Below are 12,149 nucleotides of genomic sequence, written 5' to 3'. Positions count from 1 at the left end.
CTAGGCACCAACATTGAAATCTTTGTTAGAATTGATTCCTGAATTAACTGAAAAGGAAGAAGCATACAATTCCATCATGAAAAGCTATGGTAAGAAGTTTTATTTGACTATATTATTTAAATATTCGTAGTGTAGTCAGCTAAGTTAGTCTTTAGCTCATAGGTAGTAATTCTAAATATCAAATAATTAGATATAAATGATTTAGCTTAAGAATATTTTTTAAAACTACATAAGAAAAATGAAATTATTCATATAATTTATTCATAATTTTTGAATAAAATTATTCATATAATTTTAACCTAAAATCATATCACTGTGCATCTTCAGAGGGGCCCGCATATGTTGAGTGGGATCCCAGACTCCTGGAGAGACTTGGAAGTCCACCTGGGTTTATATACTGGGAACCAGTCCTGTCTCCCCACCTGAAACATTGCTTGAAATAGGTACATACTCAAGACTATTGCTTGACTTACCTTCTTGCTTCTTCGGTACCCTCTCTCTTTACCTAGGCCTTTGAAATAACAGACCCTTAACTAAAAAGTGGGCTCCGGGGTTCTCCCTTAAGTAACAGTTCAAATTCCAGTCTTAAGCAGTTTATACCCCGATTGCCAGTCCATCACATATGAAAGGGAACCAGTCTAAAGTTTCCTCAGAAATCAAGATAAATGTTATCATTTCTAAGTTTTAATTACCTCTTCATCTGCCACCCACTAATTTGCTCACTTGAGGCAAGGGTGAGTAAAGAATTGCTTTTTTGATTTTATTGTCGGCAGAGCAACAGATTTCAGTCAGAATCAGTAAATTGGTTCTTCTTTTTTCTACCCTATGAGGAGGACGTGATGTATTTCAAAACAGAGCTATAATCATAAACCTTCTTAATATTCCTATTGGGGAATTGGCAGGTATTAAATAGTTACTATAACATGAAATAGGGTCAAACAGTATAAAACTTACTAAATTGTGTGATCCCACTGGGAATCAAGAGGGAGAAGAGCTGGGAGATCAGGAAGGGACAATGGTAGAGTTTGAGCTAAGCCCTTGTCAGTGACAGGGAAAGGATTTGGCCCCCTAGGGAGGGGAACAAAGAATTTACATGGAGGAAATAGACTTTACTCAACCTGCAAAGATCTATCTGTTCAGCTCCAGTGAGAGCTGGTGAGTCATCCACCCTTGGATTGATTCCTAAATTTCTTACCTCCGTCTTGGAGGCTCCCCTGGTGCCTGCTAGCGTTGGGCTTGGTTTTTGAGCATCAATGTAAGGGGTGGGGTTGTTAGGTGCTTAGATGTTAATCACCAGCCGTAATTGTTAGCAGAGTCCCTATAATCTTTACAGTAAACGTAAAAAGAAAATTTCTACAAATCAGCCACAAGTGAAGAGTCAGCTAAATCTACCTCCTGGCTGCTCCATCATTCATTTAAGTGGAATATTAATATAACAATATTTTATAGATGTATATAAATTTTTAATGTATATTGATAATCTATAGACTTTTTTGGTCATTTTAGCTTACTCTGTTCCTCCTATTTGCTAATTTTATGACAAGAATGTATTGAAAGTATTTGTGATGTTGTTTAGCTGGTCTTGCTGTAAAGATTTCTCCATAATTTACATACCCCTCACCACAACAATCCCTAAATTAGCTTGATTTCAAAGTGTGATTTTAAGCCGAAGAGGGTTTAACGAAGAGGGTTTAACGGTATGTGATTACTATCTGGTTGTGGAGTTCAGTATGTGGCCACTATCATGGATCTTTTAAAATACTCCTATTTGTCATTTTCCTCTTATAGTGAATAATGCTAAATGAGAGGTATGAGGAAAAGAGCGAGGGACCTTGTAGATTCTGAGTGTGGCTTTTTGTTAAAGGTAGTTAAGTATCTCTTTGCCTTGAGAGCAAGGAATCGATGAGTCCCTTAATGGCCCAGTATTTTGGGGAAAGAGGAAGCCAGGTTGTCTTTACTTATGATTAATATTTTTCTCTTCAGTCATGGACAGTGATGTCTCATCTGCTAAAGCACTGTATGAAAATTTGACTGCGAAGAATATAAAATTGGATGACCTGTTTCTAAAACGTTATGCGGTTTTGCTGAAGAATGCTGGAGAGTCTGTCCCTTTTACTGAGCCTCCTGTGAGTATTTCTTAATTAAGGGGGAAAAAAATTACCTCTGCAGATTTATGTATGCTTCATAATAATGTGTAAAAAAAAAATAGTTGAATACTTAATTACATGAGGATTAGATCTCTGTGAAGAACCCTCAGGGGAGAGTTTGGCTGTGGGAGAACATAGCCCTCTGAGGCTGAGATTTAAAATACAAGATCAGTCTCAGACCTTCAGCTATAGGTATGAATTTATTAAATGTCCTTGGGGTGGTTTTCTCATCATTTCAACTTGAAATAGGATTTAATGGCCTATATTTCAATAGCTAAGTACATTATGGAACTGTTCATTGCTTACTCATTTTAAATAAGTTTTAATTTCGTTTAGGACATTTTTTATTGAGGTATAATTGACATGACAGTATATTAGTTTCAGGTATACAGTGTAATGATTTGATATTTATATATTGCAAAATGATAGGCACCACAATAAGTCCAGTTAACATCTATCACCATATGTAGTTACAAAATTTTTTTCTTATGATGAGAACTTTGAAGAACCATTTCTCTAGCTATTTTCAAATATGCGATACAGTATCATTAACTAATGAGCACCATGCTACACATTACATCCCCGTAACTTAACTGATTTTATAACTGGCAACATGTACCTTTTGATCCCCTTCACCCATTTCACACACCCCCCCCCCCCATTTCAGGCAACCACCAATCTGTTCTTTGTATCTATGAGCTTGGTTTTGTGTTTTGTTTTTCAGATTCCACAAATAAGTGAAATTATACAAAATTTACTTTTTCTCTCTGACTTCTCTTAGCATAATGCCCTCAAGATCCATCCATGTTGTTTCAAATGGCAAGATTTCATTCTTGTTTATGGATGAGCAGTATTCTTCTGTGTGTGTGTGTGTGCGTAGCACATCTAATGCTGCAGTGAACATGGGGGGCGCATATATCTTTTTGAATTAGTATTTTTGTTTTCTTTGGATAAGTACCCAGAAGTAGAATTGCTGGGTCATAAGGTAGTTCTGTTTTTAATTTTTTGAGGAGTCTCCGTACCATTTTCCACAGTGGCCACACCAGTTTACATTCCCACCTAGAGTGTACAGGACTTCTCTTTTCAACACCTATTTCTTGTCTTTTATGATAGCCATTCTGACAGGCGTGAGGTGATATCTCATTGTGGTTTCGATTTGCATTTCCCTTATGATTAGCAATATTGAGCATCTACCTGTTGGCCATCTGTATGTCTTCGTTGGAAAAATTTCTATTCATATTTTCTGTCCATTTTTAGAAAGGATCGTTTGGTGTTTTTGCTATTGATTTGTATGAGGTGCTTTTTTTTTTTTTTAGTAATTCTTTTATAATTTTTTAAAAATTTATTTTTTTGGTGACATTGGTTAACAAAATCCAATATGTTTCAGCTGTACGTTCGTATGAGTTTTTTAAAATATATTTTAGATATTAATCCCTTATCACATATATGGTTTTCAAATATTTTCTACTATTTAGTGAGTCGCTGAGGAAGTTTTGTTTTATTTTGTTCTGTTTAATAAGAGGAATCATATATGCAGAACTTTTTATTGTGTCATTAAACTGATAGGCACGACACCATGTTTATTTCAAATACCTCAACCTTCCATACCCAGGTAAAATACCTACACGCACGCATACACAGCGGGGATTCCTGGTGCCAGCTCTAACTCTGAATTCGGGGCCCTCTAACGAGTGATTTCACGAAACATAAAGGCGTGCTGAGGGGGGCGCAGCTCTCTTGGGCCAAGCAGCCTTTGCTCCCACTTTGCAGTACTTGATGATTTTTGAGTTTTGTACCATCACCTCTTACTAGTAATTTTATCTGACCTACCTCCTATTTTGTCTCTTCAACAGGAAAGCTTTGAATTTTATGCAAAGCAGCTGAAGGAATTAAGGGAAAACCCTTTGTGAAACAAGCAGGCACTACTGCTTTGTTTTGTGTGTATTTGTGATTCTGTGTCTAAAATGTTATTTTTTAAATATATTTGAGAGGACAAAAATAAATAAATGAAAAGTTACTCTGTTTATGTACTTGTATTTATTCATAGTACAGGATATCATATGTTCAGCATCTTATTGACAATAATGTACGCCTTTTGTCACCAGACTTTTTGTTTTTTGCCTACAATATAAATCTGTGGCTCATGGTGTATGAAGCTGTAATTTTTTGGGTTTCTTTTCCTAATTGACTCCTCAGGCCCTGTACTCTATTTCATTATTTTCATAGAAAGGTTCTTTTATTTAAGACTTAACTTGTTAATATTGTTTATCCGAAAAATTTTGGAGCTCGAAAAAATGACATCCAGTGAGCTTTCTGATGCTTAATATTCTATACTGATATTCTTTACATGCGTGGAGCCCTGCATAATTTTCTAATTTTGTAAAATGTTGGCGCTAAAAAGCATTTACAAGTTACCGCATCCAGTGCTCATCATTTTTCAGTGGGAAGCAGAGACCCAAAGAGACGGTCGCTTGCCTTGGTCAGGGTACCATTTGCCAATGCTGGATGGCTCCTTACCGTGCTATTCTTCCTTCTACCACAGTGGCTTCCATGAGCCTCTTCCATAAAAGCCTCTAAAACTGAGTCTGAGTGACGACTTCGTCATGAAATAGAGCAATGCATTTCCTCTCATTTTGGCTTCCGGTTTTTGTCCGCACAAGCTATAGCCTACACTGGGCTTATTACTTTATGCTCATACCCTATGTAATTAATATACAAAGGAGTAAAATCTTGGTTTTTATTCCATTTTATCAAAGTTATCCCCAAAATGGCTTTCATGCCTGTTAACATCTACTTTGTAAAGTAGTTACTATGAAAGAATTTATGATAGTCAAAACAATTTGTCACTACAAAGGTATCTTAGTATGTAATATTGACCTAGTAATTAATACAAAAGAAGTTGAAAATGTTTTATTTGAGCATTATTATCCCCATTTGGGTGTATTTCTTGTCCATTTGGAATTGATGTCTCCCTACTGTTTTGGTTTCAGTTGACAACTTACTTGGTCCCCACTGTTTACATAAGGGGATGACCTTTCCTCAGGGAAGCAAGCTGGCCTCATGCTGTTCGTGCTGCTAACCTGTGTCCTGTGGGACCAGCCATCCTGCATCTAGAGCCTACAGATGGCATGGGAAGGAGGGGTGATGGAGGGAAGCCAAGAAATGAATGTTGTTATAGCATTGGCCTTGCTTTTCCTCATTGGTTTTGTAGAGTTAGACCTAAGGAATTGGGACTTGGCCAGTGCCAAGTCCCAGCCAAGAGGACTTAAGAAGCTTGCCTCTGTGCTCTCCTCAGGTGCAGAACCTGTTCAAGTCTGATTTGTCGCCAGCCTCACTCCGTTTGTCATTGCTTTGAAGCAGACCTTGTTTATTGCAGTTATGCTAAGCGCAAGTTAAATTTTATTAGTGTTCATTAAAATAGGTTTCTAAAATGAGGCATAACCTTGGGACATAATCTGGACTTCCCCTTCATCTTTGGGGAAACAGAGTACAATCTCAATTTCATGAAGGGACTCCAAGCCAGCCTTTTATATTGACTCTGGTCAAATGTGGGTGTAACGCAGAGGAAATAGATACCAATCCCTCATCTAGCGTTCTAAACAGGCTGGGGCCATTAAATAAATTACCTGTATTAACAACTATCATGTCCTATATCTTTAGCACTGAATTGGCTTTCCCATTTGAATGTAAATATTTAAAATGTAATCATTGTATATTCTAGTGGGCTTATGAATGCTTTCTAAATACCAATGAAATTGAAGTAAGTAGAAATACAGAGTAAACAATTATAGCAACAATACATTTTAGACTCAAACTACAAGCAAACGGCTAATTCTAAAATAAACATCATTGTAAACTTTTAGAAAGTATAGTGTTTTATATGTCATTGTACATCCATGTATTTGAATCTAATCTAATTTCGATGTAAAATGCTCTGAATAAATCGTATACCAAAAACCTGTGAGCTTTTTCATCTTTATCTTATCAAATGTTTGCATGTGTTTTGAACCATGGGTCCCCAACCCCCGGGCCGCGGACCAGTACTGGAGGTGAGCTTCGCAGGAGGTGAGCGAAGCTTCACCGGTGTTTGCAGCTGCTCCCCAGAACTAGCATCACTGCCTCGGTCCACCTCAGGTCACCAGGCATGATCTCATAGTAGCACCAGTCACTGATGCCAAAAAGGTTGGGTACCGCTGCTTTAAACCATTTCAAGGACTTTAGTTTCAGAAATTTTAATTAAAAAGTGTACGTATGGTGGCCTCTGTTACCAGAACATCCTTGTTAAACGGTGTACAGCTTGTGTCACTGCTTAACTTTTGTAGATATCAGACAAGCAGATATTTAATTTGACATCCCTGAGGTACGAAGTTGGCAAGAATTAATAGAATTGGATACATGGCAAATCAACACTTAAAATGCAGGGGATTTTATCGTGCTTTAAATGTCAGAAGGAGCATTTTACAACTACGTGAACGACTCGATCCACTTCTCAGCTGTTGTCTTCGCGCTTTTCCTCTCTCTGCCGTCACCCTCCCGTTCCTCTCTCAGGAATGCTGACGAGGCCGGCATCAGTGTCGCCTTTGTGCCACTTTCTTGGCTCCTCTCCCTACCCACTATATTGTTCTCTCTCCAGGGCCCTCGCAGCCACTGAAAAGCAGAGCGAGTATCACACAGGTCATGAACTCCCTGAGGACCTGTTCTTTGTCTCCTGTCTGAATCCCGCATGAAGCACAATCCTGGCTTTGAGCTCAGAGTAAATTATGTTGTCTGCGTTGTCTGTAGTCTGTCATGTGGGTTCCTCGTAGGTCACAGCACCTATGACCATATGCCAGGCACCCCTCTTACCTGATACGCATGGCAAGAAAATGTGGGCTTGCTAGAGCTAATTTGCCCGCACCACTACTGTATATCACAAGGCTAGTACTCTGATGAGTCATTTACTTCCTATGAGAATACAAAAAAAACCCTGACGCAATGCAGCTGAAAGTCAAATTGGAATCTCTAAACTGTAAAAATAGTCTATTAAAAAAAAAAAAAAACACCTTTATATTAATACAAGTGTTCCCAGTCCCTGGACAGCTTGCACTGTAAGGTTATTTTCTTCTATTTAATCAAATACCCATTGCCTGGCATAATGGCCGAGTCTGCAAATGCCAGTAAATTATTAAGCAAGCTTTATATTGCAAATTGTTCTTTCTGGTATAATTTATTTCTCAAGTCTGCAACGACTGAACACACACTTTTTCATATGTCTTTGAGCACAATTTTCATATAATATTTGTCTTTCTGACAAACCAATATTTGTAGGGTTTCTGTGAAAGCAGCATTCCTGAAGTATGGTGGTACTCAGCTGCAGGGGGTACAAAATCATGGTAATTTATCGCTATGCTGTTGTATAATCATGCACACGAGTGTTTCCATTAGAAATGTATCCTGCTTTCAGACCTGCGAACTTTACAAAGCCCACATTATGCAGCCTTGGTATAAATAAAGAAAATGGCTGCATTAGCAAATTCAAAATAGGCAGTTATCTTTTTCTTCTTTGCATGAGGACAACATCGTCATGTCCAGGTAGAGCAAAAACGTTTAACCAACTTCAGATGCAGTGCCCCTGCGCGTTTGCCTGGACACTGGTGGGCTCCCGGGCCCCATGCGTCGAGCATTCTCTTGAAAGTAGGCATGCATTTTCTGAAATTCTATTCATTATTTGCTTGTTTTTGTCATTTCCTCCCCAAGAATGTGAGCTCTCCTAATTCTCTGGAGACCCACCAGTTAGAACAGCCTGGCACTGGTAGATGCCCAGTAACCATAACTGGGCAAGTCGGTGGGCACAACAGTCGTTTCCAATTCAGTTCTTTTCTGAGATGTATGGTTTCTGGATGTTGGAGGGTTCCCCCACACACGCCTGTTTTCATCAGATCAAAGATGCCACTTGGTAGCTCAGAGCTAGGATATTGGGGGTTGACCAAGAAGTCCTTCACAACCCATATGCTTACATGATAACGTTTTTAAGTTTGCACTGAGGAGGAGGACTCAGATATGGGAGTCAGAAAACAGGCTGAGCACTAGCACAGTGCAAGAGTGGGATCAACAAAAACAAAGCTTCATTTTAACACGGGCGGGAGAGCTCTTCGGGGAAACACGGAATACCTCCAGTTTTACAAAGAGACAAGACCTTCATACCAACAATAAATGTGAGCACTATTACATAGAAAGCCGAGATGCGTTCTGCCTTCGAGTTGGTGTGTGTTTGAAAATCTCAACCCATCGCTTAAAACATTATTGTTTTAATTATTAGCTGCTAAAACTGCATGCTCTGCTGTTCCTGGCCTGCCAGCCAAAAATGGGCTATTCTCTATCTGCCTGCCTCCTCCCTGCCAAAGCTGCCTCAGGCAGACTCTGGTAGGGACACAGGATATTGATTGCTCTATACCCCAGCCCCTTTAAAGGAAGACTCAATCATATTATCAAAATCAACAGACAGATAACTTGAGATTTGAATTACCTAGTTTAGATAAGGACGTTTTCTTTCAGGCATGAGCATTAGATATATTTTCCAAATAAGCACAGGTCACCCGGCAAGATGCTTTTTCACTCCCAATCCAGTCCCTTGTTCCTTCTTCAGAGCCTGCTTGGTGTTCCTGACCCATGGCTGGGCCTCAAGGAAAGTGGCATGGGGTGACAGTGCCCAACTCCTTTGCTAAGTGACTAATTTGAATCTCAGTAAAAGCCCTGGCCCCAGGTCTGTACTTAACACTTGGATTTGGTGTAGATTTAAATATTATTGCTGCTAGCTGTTTAATCTGGGATCAAAAAAAAGAAAAGCAGGAGAAAAGAAAAAAGCAAATGCAATATTTACCTCTGTGAGCCTGACCAGGGAGTCTAGCTGACCCTGAGCAAGATTATGTCTTAAATAATCTTTATAGGAGCAAGAGCAGTTAAAAAAATAAAAATAAAAAAGTCACATCAGGAAATATTTGAGTCCATATAGGTAATTATTTTCTGCTTAATTAAAATTTCCCCATCAATAGCATAACTCGAAATTGGAAGGCTTAAAATGCAAATTTCAAAACCGTTAACCTTTGATCACAGCTCTGCAAACTAGAGCCTTGGGCCAAATCCAGCGCAGACTGTTTTTGTAAATAATGTTTCATTGGAATACAGCCACACTACCTATACTTAGAATGTTCTGTGGTAGCTTTCACACTGTGACACACCAGAGTTTAGTAGTTGCGACAGAGACAATATGGCCCGCAAACCCTAAAATATTTGCTATTTGACCCTTAACAGGAAAAGTTTGGAAACTCTGATTTTGATAATTACACATAAACAGATCTGACCCCTTTCACTGCTGGGAGGGCTACTTGAGCCACATGCATGCCTCTAGACCAATGCTGCTTCCTGGCCTCACCTGCCCTTGGGGGGCATTTAAAGAAAACAGACCAGTGGAATCAGACTCTGCAGGGGCGGGGATGGTGGGGGCGGTCCATATTGGCATTTGTTAAAGCTGCAGGGTGGAGAACCATGATGCTCTAGGGAAAAAAAAGAAAAAAAAAAATGGCGGCTGCTGGAGTTTCTCCATCTCTGTGGTCTTGGCACTTTGCCCCTTGCCCCTGCAGCCTGCACACCAGAGCCTACTGACTTCTTAAAGCCCTCTGCAGACTGAATGGCTCTCACTCTCACAGAGACAGATGATGTGCCTCATGGCTGTCAACCCTCACTGCACATTGGAATCACTGAGGAGCTAAAGAAAAAAAAACGCAGCATGCTCTTCTTCCTTCTCCATTTAGGCCTGAAGCCATTAGGTAGCCACACTGTGAGGGAAGGTGTGGATGGCGTGGGGGAGCTGTAGTGGGCAAGAGTAGGGTGAGCAGGGCATCTGCGCAAACTCAGGGACAGCTCCACATGTGAGTAAAAGCCCGGGCAGGATAAGGAGGGTGTTCACAGAGCAGAAGACATGCAGTGTAGGTAGGAGACTGGTTATATACAAGGAATTAACCAAATGAGTGAAAATATCCAAGATAATGGGAGCCAAGTTGCTCACAATTGGAGGAGGGAGTTATAACTATGAAGAGAGGACTAGAATCATCTCTGTGGTGCTGGGTTGGAACTAGATGTATTAATGTGAATATATATTTCCTAGCTTGGTTCTCTGAGAGAGTCTGAGAGTGGTGATGCCCCAATGATAATGAGCATAATTATCACTCAGATCTTGGCTTTTAAATACCATTTTCCACTAAAAGTAATGAATATTCTTCAGAGAAATGTCTGCTTTCAGAACTAGGGGTGGGAAAGTGTAAGATGAGCCTAAAATACTTTATTGTGAAAGAAAGCGTTCAAGGAATGATGGAGACATGTCAAAAGGATGCAGAAAACAGCTTGAATGGCCTCCCATGGCCAAATCAGGGACAATTTGAACATCAAAATTAATAATGCTAGTAAAGGATTAAACCCATTGATTAAAACAGGAAATCATAAGTTTATATTGATATTCACTTAAAAATGATTAAATGGAAAGGTTAATGAGGAATAAGCAATTTACATAGTTTCAATTACCTACCTGTGAGCTGCTTATTAATTAGAAAAGGAGGAGAAATAGAAGCTTGACTGTGGAGAAGCCTGACAGACACCTTTTTGATCAAGTGGCCAACGTGAACATCATCATTATGAGACAAATTGAAATTGCCTGATAGGATGCAATGAGAAGAACACATCGCTTCTGTGATATTCCTGCCAAAGGTGCATGATCTCGATTTAATCACAAAAATAGACCAGACAAATCCAAATTGAGAGTTATTCTACAAAAAGCTTCACGTGTCAAGGTCATGAAAGTCAAGGAAAGTTGAGTATTGTTCTAAACTGAAGGAGACCAAAGAGAATTGCCAACTAAATCTATCACTTGATCCTGATCTAGATCTTTTTGCTATGATGGACATTGTCAGAGCCCACGGGACAGTGGCAACGTAACGATATTATAATATAATTCGTGAATATACTGAGTTTCATGGCTGTATCATATAAGGGGGGTCTGCTAGAACACTGCTCAAACTCCAATGTCCCTACAAATCAGCAGAAGATCTTAAAATGCAGATTCAGATTCAGCGGGTCCAGGCGGGTGGCCTGAGATTCTTCCAGTCTAACCGGCCCCCAGGCAAGGTCCATGCTCTGACCAGACAACCACACTTGAAGTCACAAAGGCCTACGGAACCTGTGGTGAACACTTACTGTTCCCCTCCTAAACACACACCTTTCCCCTTCTCTTGGTTCCAGACTCTGGGTTTCTTTTGGGAACAATCCCCTCCCTGTTCTCTGTGTTTCTATTTTGGGTCAAATGGTCCTCAGTGCTTAGGCAGGAAGCAAGTGACCTGGGTCTGCTCCATCCCAGACCCTGGCTTCTGTGGAAGGCTAGAGGCTGGTCCAGGGTCAGTGGGATGCAGCTGTAAGAGGCCTGGTTGAGCAGACACAAGCTCTACACAACTCTTCACCTTCTGGAGCTTTCCTGGGGTTCCAAGTCTTACAGAGGCTCAGGCCTTGCCTTCTGCCATCTAGCTTCTCAAGGCCTTAAAGTCTTTTCTGCCCCCATGTGACTCCGCCACTTAGTACTGTGTGACTTTACTTCGCGTACCGAATTTGTCTGTGCCTCAGCTTCCTTGCGTATAAGATGGGATACCATCCACCTCACTTCAAACGGTTGTTTTGAGAACTGAATGTGACTCACATAAAGTTGTAGCTGGCTCAGAGTAGATGCTCAATAAATTTTCAATTGTTCATTTTGGCTTTCGGAGCTCATGACCCCACACAAAAAGAAGGGATAGCACCTCACTGGTAGGTTTTAAGGCATGTTCTGTCTCAAGAGTGGCTTAACAGAGTTCGGGGACCCTGGAAGACAAGGCCAAATGTTCCACTCCCCAAATGTTATTGCTCCCCCCGGGCCCTATCAATTTTTGCATGGCATACCTACTCAGTTCCTACCTAATTTGCTCCCATCTTGTATATAAATAC

General features: G+C 40.1%; 1 protein-coding gene across 2 annotated transcripts in view; it reads left to right on the top strand.

The window, feature by feature from the left end:
• Positions 1-6,107, top strand: part of LRPPRC (leucine rich pentatricopeptide repeat containing) — a 92,043-nt gene extending 85,936 nt beyond the window's left edge. Inside the window, exons 36-38 of one of the 2 annotated variants that reach the window (XM_016142222.2) lie at positions 5-89; positions 1,984-2,126; positions 4,001-6,107. In XM_016142222.2, the coding sequence (XP_015997708.2) occupies positions 5-89; positions 1,984-2,126; positions 4,001-4,057 (285 nt within the window). In that variant the 3' untranslated portion in view covers positions 4,058-6,107. Of the gene's footprint in view, positions 1-4; positions 90-327; positions 507-1,983; positions 2,127-4,000 lie in introns of those variants that run through there. The other variant, XM_036223950.1, reaches the window with a different exon arrangement.
• The last annotated feature ends 6,042 nt before the right edge of the window (positions 6,108-12,149 follow it).

Source organism: Rousettus aegyptiacus, unplaced genomic scaffold, assembly GCF_014176215.1.
Source record: "Rousettus aegyptiacus isolate mRouAeg1 unplaced genomic scaffold, mRouAeg1.p scaffold_m13_p_7, whole genome shotgun sequence".
In the NCBI taxonomy this organism is placed as follows: Eukaryota; Metazoa; Chordata; class Mammalia; order Chiroptera; family Pteropodidae; genus Rousettus; species Rousettus aegyptiacus.
The sequence above is the reverse complement of the archived record's forward strand: the minus strand, read 5'-3'. Positions and strand labels throughout refer to the sequence as shown.